We start from the raw sequence: 15,175 nt of genomic DNA on the forward strand, positions 1-15,175 counted from the left end.
CAGGATAATCGAGGGAGGAAGCTGGGCTCTGCACAGATAGAGGACGTGTGTGTGTGTGTGTGTGTGCGTGCGTGCATGCGTGTGCGTCAGTGCTCAGTTGTGTCTAACTCTTTGTGACCCCAGGGATTGTAGCCTGCCTACCAGGTTCCACTGTCTATGGAATTTCTCAGGCAAGAAAACTGGAGTGGGTTGCCATTTCCTACTCCAGAGGATCTTCTCAACCCAGGGATTAAACCCACGTCTCTTGAGTCTCCTGCATTGGCAGGCAGGTTTTTTTTATCACTGTGCCATTTGGGAACCCCCAGATAGAAAATAAGAGACCACATATTTCTCATTCTCAAAGTCAGGAGACCTCCCCAACTACACATATGCAGAAAGGCTCCTTGGAGGTCAAAATAGAGAAGGTGTCACCTCATAGTAAGTGATGTCAACTACCCATCGGCCTCTTTGTTAGAATCCATCTCGGCTAAAAGATGCATGTGCACACATAGGAGGACCCTGTGTTATAACAAATTCTGACTCAAAACTAGTCAAAGCAAGATAATTGGCCAAAGGGAACCTGGAAAAAAATGCCCCCAAAAAGTGATTCAAGGGGGCATGACTCCATGAGTCTATCCACACACACTGTATTTTTCTTCCTCCTAATAAACACTTTGATGGTTTCACTACTTTCCATCTCTTTGTGGAAATTCATTTTTGTATAGCTGATGGTCCAGGGCCTGTCACTGGCCACTGGCCCTCGTGGTCTAGCGGCTAGGATTCAATGCTCTCCCTATCACAGCCCAAACTCAATCTCTGTCTGGGAACCAAAACCTGGCTTTAAGCCACTGCAGGCCGAGGCCACGGGAGATCAAGCTGACCGCATTCACTCCTGTTTGTGCTTCTCTTCTACTCATTTGACCTCTGCTTGGGCCCGGACTTACCTGTTTTTGTGGTCTACCTCCTTTATCAAGTGGACAGTTCCCAGGGCCAATTGCTGTATCTTTCCTCTACTCTCCTTAAGGCTGACCATCTTACTGCCAAAACCAAATGTATTTGTAGTATTTTGTAACATACAAAATGTTTTAAATAATGTATCTCATTTAACTCTCAATGTGACCCAGACAGGTGTATGTATTTTTTTAGCTGAATTTTATTGATGAAAAAACTAAGTATCAGAGAGACTTAGTTAAGCTAAGTCTTAGCTTAAGACCTGCTGCTGCTGCTGCTAAGTCGCTTCAGTCGTGTCTGACTCTGTGAGACCCCATAGATGGCAGCCCACCAGGCTCCCCCGTCCCTGGGATTCTCCAGGCAAGAACACTGGAGTGGCTTGCCATTTCCTTCTCCAGTGCATGAAAGTGAAAAGTCAAAGTGAAGTAGTTCAGTCGTGTCTGACTCTCTGCAACCCCATGGACTGCAGCCCACCAGGCTCCTCCATCCATGGGATTCTCCAGGCAAGAGTACTGGAGTGGGGTGCCATTGCCTTCTCCAGCTTAAGACCTAAGCTAAGCTAAACCTCCCAGTTAGTAAGAGGTGGGGCCAGCATCAAGCTCACTTTCCATGATGCCCATCCTATGTCTTTTCTATTCCTGTGTGCTGGTTCACAGTTCCACACCCCTCTGAGCCCCTTTTTGCCACCCACCACCTTCAATCCCTCTCCCCTTCCTATGCTGTCTGGGATGCACGCACAGATCATCTTCATCATTGCTTTATTTGTTTTTGCCTCCAAACTACTTTGGGTATTTTATTATATAATTTAAAAACACATCCACTGTTTATATTTTTCTTTGCTAGAATATCAACACGGGCTTCCCTGGTGGCTTGAACACCTTGAGAATGATAATCTTTGTCTGTTTTGTTAACTGATATATCCCAAGCATCCAAACATCTGACACATAGTAAAAACTCAATTAATATTTGAATAAATATTTGTTGAATGTGTGAATAAATATTCCATTTCCAAACAGTTCTGCTATCTTCTTTATTTTTAGCCAAAATCTTCTCTTTATGCTTTCCATTCATTTGATTTAAGCTCTTGAGTTATATTTTCTATGAAAAAAAAAAAAAGCCTTTCAAATCGTGGAAGACTGCAACATGCTACTCTTTTTATAACATCACTCTGCCTTTCACAGGGAGACAGACCAAGTTTGGGAGTAAGATAAGCCTGGACTTGGAGTCTAGCATTATCAGGTCTTAGATGTGTGACCAGATAAATTAGTTAACTTTGCTAGATTGTATGTGTATGAGAGAGAAATAGAGAGGGAGACTGCTTATAAATTGGAGCAAATCATAGCATCTTTTCAAGGAGTGAATATGAGTAAGAATGTAGGTTTCCTCTTCAGGTGGTGGCTGGCACACAGTAGGTCATCATCTTCTAGCCTCACTCCTATTTGATCTGAGCTGAACAAACTAGGTACCCAGGTGTGCACTGTGTGTGCCAAGCAGAGCAGCACACTCATGCCTAACTAAAATAACAAGAGTTCATCACCGTTTGCCACAGATAATCTCACTCTTGGCCTGTATTAAGTTGTAATCAACCATGCTTTCTCCATACATGCAGGTTTACAAATACCAACTCATCTTCTATCTTAAGTGCGGTTTACATTTAAATTAAATTCATAACTTCACATTTACCTTAACTATATTTTATCTTTTCAGATTAAGGCCATTATACTAACCTGTGTTGAATCACTGCCTACTCTTCAATTTCCCCATCCCTTGAATTCCACACTTGGAATTTCAGTCAATTTCTTCTCAAGTGTTTCTCTAAGAGGCTGATAAGAAGTTCATTAGAGCAGGATAAGAATTGAATCTGGGGACCATAAAAGTGTTAGGAACCAAGACAGATGATCAATGAAGGAAGAAATACCCCTCCAAGGGCTTCTCTCATTACACCATTTGCTCTGACAGCACGCCTATTATCATCTCTGTCTGGAACACAGTTCCTCTTCCCTCCATTCATTAGATAACTCCCACCTGTCCTTCACGTTGCTGATCATAGCTGCCTCCTCCAGGCACTTAACCCCTACAAGTGCCCCTCCAGTGGGCTTCCTCAGTACCCTGTGCCCCCACACTGAAACTCTTACGACTTCTATTGTCTCTTAACCTCTTGGTGAGACAAACAGGGTCTGCCTGGCTCACCATTGCCTCTCCTGGAATAAGCACAGTTCCTGGCAGAGCACTGAGGCTCCATAAAGATTTGCCAAATGAATGGATGTGTTGATACAAGTTGATACGTGGGTTTTTTCCCCCGATAGCTGTTAGTACTGGAGAACAGAGGGAAGGTGTTAACCCAGCTCAGGGCTCCCATGATAAGATGTAGTGAGGAATGTGGTGGGCAGGTTTGACACATCTTGAGTTATTTCTAGGCTTCTAGGTACTTCTACTTTAACCTTCCAGGTCAGGGAGCTTCTTCTTTTGGAGGAATAATTTTGATTGTCCCTGGTGATGGGGAAAAACATGAGTCATCATGCATCACCATCACCCTCTCTTCCTTCCTAGTCTCAGGCCATAGGCATGTGGATCCTCTGGGATGTCCCACCACGTCAGAAATCAGGAGTATGCTGTGGCCAAGGACCAAATCTTGCTCACCATCTGGCCATTCTCCCATTTGTCAACGAGGTGTCTACTTGCGCACTGCCTGCCTTCTGATTACTGCCATACACCTAGCTAAACCATTATGAACAGTCAAGCTACTTCCTTACGCATGACAGTTCTATTTGCTTATTCATCCTGGACTATTCTAATCTGTTGGACAAACTATGGAGTGTGGAATTTCTCCCTTTTACTATTTGGGAAATTCCTGGGTAAAGGAGAGATACGCAAAAACTTGGCTTCTCCTATCGGAGCAAAAATATCTTACATATACTGGACACTACCCCACCCCCTCATCAGCCACTTACAAGTGCTCCATTCTAAGTATTTTTAGTGACAGTGGGGATGGGCTTTTAACTGAGAGAAAGGAAGAAGTACTTTATCTTAAGGTGTTTCTAGACTGAGTATAAATTTGACTCCACACAGAGGATAATTACCTAAAACCTCCCCCCCCCCCAAAAAAAAAGCTTAATGGTCAACACCCTATTGCCATCATGTCCACATTCTACTCGTGTTGTACCCAGATATGTACAAGCTTTAACATTCCTTGTAGGTATAGAGTAAGCTCAGACCCCTGGGTGTTCATTGTAACAATGGTCTCCCCACCCAGCTGATCAGAGTAATTTTCAACTACAGTCCAAGATTCTATTGCTGGAAATTCAAATTAAGTAGTTCTGGGTTGGATCCTGGGATTCCATGTCTTTAAGTGGGTTCCCAGCTTACTGTACCTTAGCCTTGTGCCTGTAACAAAGAGGAACTATGGAAATTTACCTGTGCGAAGACAGCCTCTAAGGACATCTAGTGTGATTTCCTCATTCGACAGTGAGGATGCTAATCTCAAGGAGGGAGGCTTCAGTTCAGTTCAGTTCAGTCACACAGTCATGTCCAACTATTTGTGAATCCATGGACTGCAGCCCGCCAGGCTTCCCTGTCCATCACCAACTCCCAAAGCTTGCTCTAACTCATGTCCATCGAGTCAGTGATGCCATCCAACCATCTCATCCTCTATTGTCCCCTTCTCCTCCTGCCTTCAATCAGGGTCTTTTCCAATGAGTCAGATCTTCGCATCCGGTAGCCAAAGTATTGAAGTTTCAACTTCAGCCTCAGTCCTTCCAATGAATATTCAAGACTGATTTTCTTTCGGATAGACTGGTTTGATCTCCTTGCAGTCCAAGGGACTCTCAAGAGTCTTCATCAACACCACAGTTCAAAAGCATTAATTCTTTGGCGCTCAGCTTTCTTTATAGTCCAACTCTCACATTCATACATGACTACTGGAAAAACCATAGCGTTGACTAGATGGACCTTTGCTGGCAAAGTAATGTATCTGCTTTTTAATATGCTTTCTAGGTTGGTCACAGCTTTTCTTCCAAGGAGCAAGCGTCTTTTAATTTCATGGCTGCAGTCACCATCTGCAATGATTTTGGAACCCCCCAAAATAACGTCTCTCACTGTTTACATTGTTTCCCCATCTATTTGCCATGAAGTGATGGGACCAGATGCCATGATCTTAATTTTCTGAATGTTGAGATTTAAGACAGCTTTTTCACTCTCTTCTTTCATCAAGGGGCTCTTTAGTTCTTCTTCACTTTCTGCCATAAGGGTGGTGTCATCTGCCTATCTGAGGTTTTTGTTATTTCTCCCAGCAATCTTGATTCCAGCTTGTGCTTCATCCAGCCCCACATCTCACATGATGTACTCTGCATATAAGTTAAATAAGCAGGTTGACAATGCACAGCCTTGATGTACTCCTTTCCCAATTTGGAACCAGTCTGTTGTTCCATGTCCAGTTCTAACTGTGGCTTCTTGACCTGCATACAGATTTCTCAGGAGGCAGGTCAGGTGGTCTGGTATTCCCATCTCTTTCAGAATTTTCCAGTTTGTTGTGAATCACATAGTTAAAGGCTTTGGTGTAGTCAATAAGGCAGAAGCAGATGTTTTTCTGGAACTCTTGTTTTTTTCATGATCCAACAGATGTGGCAATTTGATCTCTGGTTCCTCTGCCTTTTCTAAATCCAGCTTGAACACCTGTAATTTCATGGTTCATGTACTGTTGAAGCCTGGCTTGCAGAGTTTTGAGCATTACTTTGCTAGTATGTAAGATGAGTTCAATTGTGTGGTAGTTTGAGCACTCTTTGGCATTGCCTTTCTTTGGGATTGGAATGAAAACTGACCTTTTCCAGTCCTGTGGCCACTGTTGTCCAAATTTGCTGGCATATTGAGCGCACCACTTTCACAGCATCATCTATTAGGCTTTGAAATAGCTCAGCTGGAATTCCATCACCTCCACTGGTTTTGTCCATTTTGATGCTTCTTAAGGCCCACTTGACTTCGTATTCCAGGATGTCTGGCTTTAGGTGAGTGATCACACCATCGTGGTGATCTGGGTCATGAAGATCTCTTTTGTACAGTTCTGTGTATTCTTGCCACCTCTTCTTGATATCTTCTGCTTCTGTTAGGTCCATACAGTTTCTGTTCTTTATTGTGCCCATCTTTGCATGAAATGTTCCCTTGGTATCTTTTATTTTCTTGAAGAGATCTCTAGTCTTTCCCATTCTATTGTTTCCTCTATTTCTTTGCATTGATCACTGAGGAAGGCTTTCTCATCTCTCCTTGCTATTCTTTGGAACTCTGCATTCAAATGGGTATATCTTTCCTTTTCTCCTTTACCTTTAGCTTCTCTTCTTTTCTCAGCTATTTGTAAGGCTTCCTCAGACAACCATTTTGCCTTTTTGCATTTCTTTTTCTTGGGGGTGGTCTTGAGCACTGCCTCCTCTACAATGTCACAAACATCTGTCCATAGCTCTTCAGGGACTCTATCTATCATATCTAATCCCTTGAATCTGTCTGCCGCTTCCACTGTATAATCATAAGGGATTTGACTTAGGTCATACCTGAATGGTCTAGTAGTTTTCCCTACTTTCTTCAATTTAAGTCTGAATTTTGCAATAAGAAAGGAGGCTTAGAAGAAGGGAAAGAAAGGAGAACTGCAGAGAGATAGAAGCAGGATTCCAAGGAACGAGACCTGAGCCTTAGACCCAATTTCTTACATTCCCCTGGACTACTTAGCCCTCATCTCTGGAAACTGGGCCCTCATTCTGATGCAGCATGACTGGATTACAGGCACAGAGGTTTGGCTGACCCTTGCCTCACATTGCTTGTGACTTGGCTAGAGCAGTGGCATTTCTAGCAATAGTCCATCAAACTGCTAAATGGAAATGATACTGTCCAACAAGTGGGTTGCCTCAGGTTAGTGTGGAATTCAAGCGGAGTCTTTCACAGGTCTTTGAACACCTTTAAAGCATTTTATGAATGATTTTTTTTTCCTCTGGAATGTTCAGCCCTGGTCCAGGGGACACTTTAAGTTTTGTTCAAATGGTTGATGTAGAAGGAGAAGAGAGCGAGATCTGGGAGGCAGGTCGTCAGCAAAGAAATGGAGGGTGGGGAGTGAGGAGATGACCATGCAAGACCATCCAAAGCCAGCGTTGAAGGACTGCAGGGTATCCCAAACCTTGCTTCTGAGTTCCCAGTCCCCACTGCCAAATGCATTTTAAAAGCCCTGAGCTTCTTTGGCCCATTTTTTGATTGGGTTGTTTATTTTCCTGGAATTAAGCTGCAGGAGTTGCTTGTATATTTTTGAGATTAGTTCTTTGTCAGTTGCTTCATTTGCTATTATTTTCTCCCATTCTGAAGGCTGTCTTTTCACCTTGCTTATAGTTTCCTTTGTTGTGCAGAAGCTTTTAAGTTTAATTAGGTCCCATTTGTTTATTTTTGCTTTTATTCCCAATATTCTGGGAGGTGGGTCATAGAGGATCCTGCTGTGATTTATGTTGGAGAGTGTTTTTCCTATATTCTTCTCTAGGAGTTTTATCAGCAGCTGGATGGATAAGAAAGCTGTGGTACATATACACACTGGAGTATTACTCAGCCATTAAAAAGAATACATTTGAATCAGTTCTAATGAGGTGGATGAAACTGGAGCCTATTATACAGAGTGAAGTAAGCCAGAAAGAAAAACACCAATACAGTATACTAATGCATATATATGGAATTTAGAAAGATGGTAACAATAACCCTGTATGTGAGACAGCAAAAGAGACACAGATGTATAGAACAGTCTTTTGGACTCTGTGGGAGAGGGAGAGGGTGGGGTGATTTGGGAGAATGGCATTGAAACATGTATAATATCATATATGAAATGAATCGCCAGTCCAGGTTCAATGAAGGATACAGGATGCTTGGGGCTGGTGCACTGGGTGACCCAGAGGGATGGTACGGGGAGGGAGGTGGGAGGGGGGCTCAGGATGGGGAACACGTGTACACCCGTGGTGGATTCACTTTGATGTATGGCAAAACCAATACAATATTGTAAAGTAATTAGTCTCCAATTAAAATAAATAAGTTTATATTTTAAAAAATAAAAATAAAAGCCCTGAGCTTCTAAAGCACACAGACAGAAACAACAGTCAAACGGACATACTGAGAAACATGTAAAGCCCCCAAAAGGACATGTAAACACACATCCTCCTGAATACCCCTTTTCTCTGAGTGCTATAGATGGGCTGTGACTCTTCACTATGGGCCTGCCTGGGTGCTCAAGGCAGGGCATTCTGTCAGAGGAAGTGGAGGACCACTGAGGCCAGTTCATACCAGTGTTGGGGGAGAGGAGTGTTGGACCTTGAGCCCCTCTGGCTACTGGGAGATGGCATCACAGCCTCGGTCTGCCAGGGGGCACCAGGCTGTCAAGGGTTCCCTGGCTCAACCCCAGACTGACTCACCCAGAGACCCATATATTCTACCATCTTCCAGTCCCTTTGCATATCCAGGCCCAGTTATCCTGGGGACCAGAGTGTGTCCCCTGAGGATAGGACAGGTAGTGGGACACTGTAATCAAGAGCCTGCATCATGACCTTCTCCTGCACCTGCAGAGGGAGCCGTTTCTTAGAAGTGAAAGCCCTTCCCTCTTAGCCAGTCTGAGTTTCTTCTGTACCTGGGTTGTGGGGTGGGGGTCTATTCCCCACCTCCCCCCAGTCAAGGGGGTTCCTGTCAGTAGTGTGTTTATGAAAACAGGGGCAAGATCCAATGAAAATTGCCATCTGAGGCTTCCCAGCCTCTCCCTGTCCTGCTCTCTTCACTCCAACTCAAAGGCCTGGGTGATGGAAACCTTCAGATGCCCATGGGAGCCATTCAGGCCCAGCCAGACCTCTGGGGCCTAGGCCACAGAGCAAGTGCAGTTCTAAAGGAGCCTGGATTTTCAGAGAAGAAGCAAGGCGAAAGTGGAGAAAAACCTGTGAGACAACTCCAAAATGTTGTTGGAAAAATGACTTAGGTGATACAGGAAAGATCTATGGAAGAGGTTATGACCAAGATGGATGGGACCATGTGTAACAGGAAAGGGTATAGATTGTAAATGACATCTGGCTGCCCAACTAGGCAAGTCACATAAATCCTGTGGGATTAGGTTTCCACCTCTGTCAAACAGCAAGTTGATAATGTCTTTGTGATGGACTGTTGTAGAAATTAGAGAATATATACACATACACATGCACATTCATAAACATATTCATTTTCTACCTGCATGAGGCATTTCACTAAATCAATAATGACCAAACATTATTGGGTATCAGAAATATCTGGGAAAGAAAGTAAAATAAATACCTGGAGGCTTGGTTAAAACAGTTTTCTTGGCCTCACTCTCAGATTTTCTGCTTCAATAGCTCTGGAGTGATACATATGCATTTCTAACAAGGTCCTAGGTGAGGCTGATGCTACTGTTCTGGGTACCACCCTGAGAATCAGTGTGCTAAGCTGTGACAGCAAATAAGCATTATGTCTCTCCCTTTTATGAGTACCTTCCTAGCAGATAAGCAATGAATATTTGTCAATTAAAAAATGAATGAGTGGATTTCACATAAAAGCCTTGGTTTTCTTTTGTACAACACAGGGTTTCACTACATGGTCTCTTGGGTATTCATCATTGACACTGAGGGACTGGATCCCTTGGGTGAGGGGAAGACATCTGAAGAGCCAGGCCCTGGATCTGTGGTTTCAGACTATTGAGCTAGAGCTATGGGGTCTTTTGGTGTTGTGGCTTGTGTGGAGGAGGGCACTATTGCCTAAGCCAAAGCCACCCCTGCTGTCCTCCTAAGAGGAGACTTTTTCATCTTCTAAGACCAAGGTGGCCTCAGGGCACTCTCTTCTCTAGGGAAGCCCATCCCAGCATCATTTCCCAGCATCCTCTGTGGTATCCATCTCATCTGCAGGGAGGCAGAAGCATCACCCCTTTTTCTGCCTCTCTAAGCCCTACCTTCATATACCCAAAACCACCCATGCCTAATGGGATTTGAGGGCAATCAAGGAGTGCAAACTCAGCCTCAGATGTATCCTTTTCTATTGTATCAAAAAAAAAAAAAAAAAGCTAATCATTTATTCTGAACCAAACAAGAGTGTATCCTGTGCAAAGGACCCCAGAGAGCCTATCCCAGACTCCCTCCTCCCCTCCCTGACTCCACAGAGATCACATGGCTATGACTAAGGCCCCAGAGTTGAGTGACCTACCCAACCCTGGCCTGAGACCTTTACCTCTAAATAGAGGAGCAAGAGTTAACCTCCTTGTTCCCTTATTCCTCATCCCCTTCATCCACCCGTTCCCAGCAGGGGGCCAGGGACACTGATGGTAGACAGAAAACTGACAAGGCAGCCCACTCAGTCTAGGCTAAAGAAAGCTCAGACCATAAGTAAAATAAATCCAAGAAGAAGAAGAAAAAAAAAAAAAAAAAAACTCATCCCAGAGAGTCAGGAAGGTGTAAGAACACAGGCATTATGCAGGACTTAGGCTGTGAGGGTATCATCATCTTTATTGTTACATGGTTTCCTCTTGTCTCCAGTCCTGTGGTTGCACATCAGGACAGACCACAGCTCAAGCTGCAAACCCAGAAGCCTTGCTGAGGAGCTGCCTGCCCAAGGAGAAGCACAGGACTTTGGGGATACTTTGACTTCACTCCAGTGGGAGTTTACAACCTAGCTGGGCAGGTAGAGACAGACACACCTGAAAAGTGAAATAACAATTCAAGAGATGTTCCAAAGCAGTTGCCAAATGGATGGTGTGGATGATTCAATGAGTTCTAGGAAATCAGTCCAGGGTCCTGCAGAGAGGAACAAATACAAAAGGCTCCAAGGAATAGGTCTTGAAATACAGGTTGGATTTTTAGATACTGGGAGTAGCAGAGAAGTGGTCCAGGTAGTAGGGAAAGAGTGAGCAGACGCTTGGGGGCAGGGACCCCCAGGGGATGTCTTGGGAAACACCCAAGATGTGCCATGGTGGCCAGACTGTTCTGGCTAGAACGGGAGGATGTGTTTGGGGAGGAGTCAGATGTGAGGCTAAAGAGGTGTCTGTGACCCAGGTCTGGATCCTGAGATGACATGCAAAGGAGTTTGGACATCATTTCTGCAGCAGGGAGCCTCTGAAAGTCTTGAAAGTGATACAAACCAGAAAATGTTGGAAATTGTGGCTGCTGGGAATGAAGGATCAACATTTTCAGGGCAAGAGGTAAGGCTATCTCAGCCGTGCTTTCTTTAAAAGTAGGCACCCTTTACTCCACCACGAGTTCCACCTTTCACTCCAACACTGACGCCTCCTTGGTCTCCACAACCACCAAGACCCTGTGATTCTGGAAGGCCTACATCGCAAGGTCTACATCTAGGCTCACTGTCTTGCCACCAGTTGTAACCAGCTGGGCCACAGATGGGGGCCTCAGTGTCCAGGCGGTGTGGACTGGACTCATGACAGCCTAGGTCTCCTGTGCATGGATTTGGTCGGGGCTCCACACATGGCTCTGGGCTTGGGCAGGGCGATGGAAGCGGAATTGGCTCCGGAAGTGGAATTGGCTCCAGAAGTGGAAAAGATTCTTGGCGCTCATAGGGCTGCGGATATGGACGCGGTGCTGAAAGATCGCACTGCACTGGGCGAGGATGACGCGGGGCTGGATACGGCACTGGACGTGGTTCTGGATACAAACAGGGTTCCGAAAGTCGCCGTGGTGGAGAGCAGGGACGGAACTCTGGACTTACGCACCGCTCTGGACGTGAACACGTACGTGGAGCCGGAAGTGGACGTGGGCATGGAGCAGGAGGTGGACTTCGCCGCAGTGATGGCTCTGGACATTGGTCCAAACGCCGTGGAGGATGGAAGCTTGGGAGTGGACACGGCTCTGCACGTGATCTCAGATCCGGGCAGGAGGTACCCCAGGAGGGTCGTGGGGCACAACTCTCAGAGCAGCGTCTGATGGGAGGAATCTGAACAGGACACTTCTGCGGGGGAACCTGCCTGGGGCAGCGAGGGGAGGAAATCTCTATTCGGCACTTGGGTCCACATCTCTGAGAGCAGCCCAAAGTGGGACGCCGAGAACAGTCACTGTTATAGATGGGCTCAGAGCGGCGGGGTGGGGTACAATAGTTATAGGAGCCCAGAGAACATCTTGACGGCAGGCAGCTACTGCTGTAGTAGGGCTCGGAACGTCGTGGTGGGGAGCAGCTGCGGTAAGAAGGCTGCAGCTGGCGAGGAGGGAGGCACCTGCTGGTGCTCCGAGAGCGACTCTGTGCAGGAAAGCTCCCATAAGAGCCCCGGGTCTGGCACTGGGGCGCCCAGGTGCTAAATGAAGCCCGGGACTGGCGCTGGGGGTCGCAGCCGCTGTAGGAGCCCTGATACTGGCACTGGGTGGAGAATCTTCCCTGAGGCTGGCACACCAGGGGACCTGTTACATAGGTCTGGACAGGCTGAGGTGCCGGGCAGGGTACATAGCTCTGGCCTGGGCATTCCACATAACAAGTTTCTGTATAACAAACTGGAGCACATTCTACATAGCAGGTCTGCACAGGGCATGGGCCTTCACACTGCACATAGGAAACCTCAGACTGGCATGGAACCTGGCATTGAACACATGTAAACTGAGGCTGGCTTGGAGCCTGACCTTTCACCTGTGTGTTCTTAGACTCGCATGAAGCTTTGCCCTTCACCTGTGTGTTCTTAGACTCGCATGAAGCTTTGCCCTTCACCTGGGTGGTCTTAGACTCACATGGAGCTTTGCCCTTCACCTGGGTGGTCTTAGACTCGCGTGGAGCTTGGCCCTTCACCTCTGTAGTTTTAGACTGACATGGAGCCTGGCATTTTACCTGGGAAACTTGAACTGGGCATGGTGCAGGGCACTCCACAATTTGCATCTCACAGGGGGCTTGGACCACCACCTGGCTGTTGGCACAAGGGGTTTGGGAGATGTAGCAGGGGGAACATGTCACACAATACTGGGGGTGTGGCTGGTAACACTGAATCTGCTGCTGGTCACACATGGTTCTGATGCAGGCAGGTAAGCAGAACCTGAGGGTAGAAAGACCAAGATCAGGAGAGTGAGAGTTGTTGGGGAATGGTGACCAGGACCAAGGGGAAGACACCCTGCTTCTTTCCTGGCCTTTCCTCCCTACCTTCAACTTGTACCCAAGAGTCCTTACAGAGTGAGCTGGACCCAAGATTAGTCACCATTGCCCACAAGACCTGCCTTGAATCTGCCAAAAGACCTAAGCTGAGGGAGCTTCAAAGAACAGCAAATGGGCATTCCAGTGTCCAGCACAAGAGGGCGCTGATGACAAGAGAATTCCCTCACTTCATCAAGTCCCAAGAGATAGTAGGGAGCTTTATATGAAGTAGAGAGAAACCTTCCTCCCAAGGCCCAAAGTGGGAACTCCACACCCACAGAAGCTTGGATGCCCTCAAGCACTCACACTGGCAACTTTCACATATGTGCAAACATGCAAAAGGGCATATATGGGAGCAAGCCCTCAGGACTTCCCAGGTAGCTCAGCGGTAAAGAAACTGCCTTCAGTGCAGGGGACCCAGGTTTGAACCCACTCCAGTATTCTTCTTGCCTGGAAACTCCCATGGACAAAGAAGCCTGGCAGGCTACAGTTTATAGGGTTGCAAAAAGTGAGACACAAGTGTGTGACTATGCACTCAGGCACCATCTGCGTGCAAAGAAAGTATCCACTGTAGATTAAAGGATCCAGCCACTCACCAGACAGCTCAAACCCAACATAAAATGTTTGTTTCTCTCTATTCAATCTTTTTAGGTGAATTTACTTAAACAAACCCTCATGGATGTATGCAAAACACGCACATACCAAATACACCAACCTTGGAAAGGCTCAGGACCGTCTTGGAAACTTGCCTAGGCAGATTCCTGATGTCAGTCACTTCAACTGGGACAGTCTGCTAGTTTCAGAAATATTTTCTCCCCAGCCCTTCTGAGAGGCAAGGCACAGTTACCTAAAATGGGGTAACCCAGAAAGTGCAAGTTTCCTAAATCACAAGACTGACATTCAGGCACACATAAAGCTCTAAATAGCAGAGTGTTACAAACACGATGGGTGGGGTGCTGATGCTCCCCAACAGCACACTTAGCCAGAGAGAAACTGAGGCCCCATCCCCACTCCTCTGTCCTCCTCAAATCTGCCTGTTCACGGGCATCAGCCCAGTGACCAGCACAGCACGGAGACTGTTTTGACAGTTAGTCCATCCATCAAAACACATCTCCATAAGCTCCTGAGATACTGAAATACTTCTAATGAAGAGCAAAGCCTTCCATTGTCTATTCATACAGCCTGTCTAAGTATACATGTCCTTGAGGAAGGTAACCCTCTTACACACATGTCTGTTCACAAGATGTAAATTAATAATTCATCTTTTCCAGAGAAAGAGGTCCTGATGCAAGAAAATGGTACCTATGGATAAGTCCATGGTTATCCAAGGCAAATACGCTGACTTCATTGTCCCAGCTTTTCACCCCAACTCCGTAGATATTCTTCCTCCATCCTCTAAAAGCCCTTCAGATTGTTCCCCTCTGAAGGAGTGCCTCTCTTTTTCTGGTCCCAGGATCTGCCCTCACTGTGCCTCATCCCTGTGAATCTGGGAACCCTGTGGGCATCATCCAGACCCCAATCCCAAGACCCAACCCCTAAACTCACCGTCCTCACAGGCAAGCAGTCATTCAGGGTGAGGAATATGGAGACAGGACTGTATATAAAGGCTTCTGGGCCTGGCTTAGACCATGAGACAACTGGTTGGCATCTGCCTGGCATCACCCAATTCCAGCAGCCAGTCACCTCCCTGTGGGCTTGTCCTTGCAGTCACCTGTAGAATGTGGGAGTGTCTCACCTTAGTGTTGAAGCCTCTGAACTATGAAGGAGCAGGTCCTTGTTTTCTTACTCCTTCTTCACACTGTCAGTTTTTTCTCCATCCCTAGAAGACCTGGTTAAGGGGATGATGAGGTGTGGCAAAGATATCTTTTCTCTTGAAAGATGATTCCAGGCCCCTGCATTCCTTCTTGTCTCAGATTCTAACCAGGTAGAGAAAACAGGAAAAATCCCTCTTTAAATTAAATAACAGATAATTCACTTCAGTTCAGTCATTCAGTTGTGTCCAACTCTTTTTGACCCTGTGGACTGCAGCATACCAGGCTTCCCTGTCCATCGCCAATTCCTGGAGCTTACTCAAACTCACGTCCATTGAGTCAGTGATGCCATCCAACCGTCTCATCCTCTGTCATCCGCTTCT

The 15,175-nt window shown here is 46.2% G+C and overlaps 1 protein-coding gene across 2 annotated transcripts; it reads right to left on the bottom strand.

Moving 5' to 3' along the window:
• Positions 1-10,959: 10,959 nt before the first annotated feature.
• On the bottom strand, positions 10,960-14,687 carry KPRP (keratinocyte proline rich protein). 2 transcript variants are annotated; one of them, XM_061406185.1, is made up of 3 exons: positions 14,587-14,687; positions 13,757-13,888; positions 10,960-12,946 (listed from the first exon to the last, which is right to left on the bottom strand). In XM_061406185.1, exon 3 carries the CDS (start codon positions 12,916-12,918, stop codon positions 11,149-11,151), a length of 1,770 nt encoding a protein of 589 aa, XP_061262169.1. In that variant the 5' UTR covers positions 12,919-12,946; positions 13,757-13,888; positions 14,587-14,687; the 3' UTR covers positions 10,960-11,148. The 2 variants fall into 2 exon arrangements, with proteins under 2 accessions (XP_061262169.1, XP_061262176.1); XM_061406192.1 differs by having other exon boundaries at positions 13,744-13,888.
• Positions 14,688-15,175: the final 488 nt, after the last annotated feature.

Source organism: Bos javanicus, chromosome 3 (genome assembly GCF_032452875.1).
Source record: "Bos javanicus breed banteng chromosome 3, ARS-OSU_banteng_1.0, whole genome shotgun sequence".
Classification (NCBI taxonomy): domain Eukaryota; kingdom Metazoa; phylum Chordata; class Mammalia; order Artiodactyla; family Bovidae; genus Bos; species Bos javanicus.

What these genes read in the sequence shown, in the direction of transcription:
- KPRP (XM_061406185.1), bottom strand. Translation starts at nt 12,918, where the DNA reads ATGTGTGACCAGCAGCAGATTCAGTGTTACCAGCCACACCCCCAGTAT.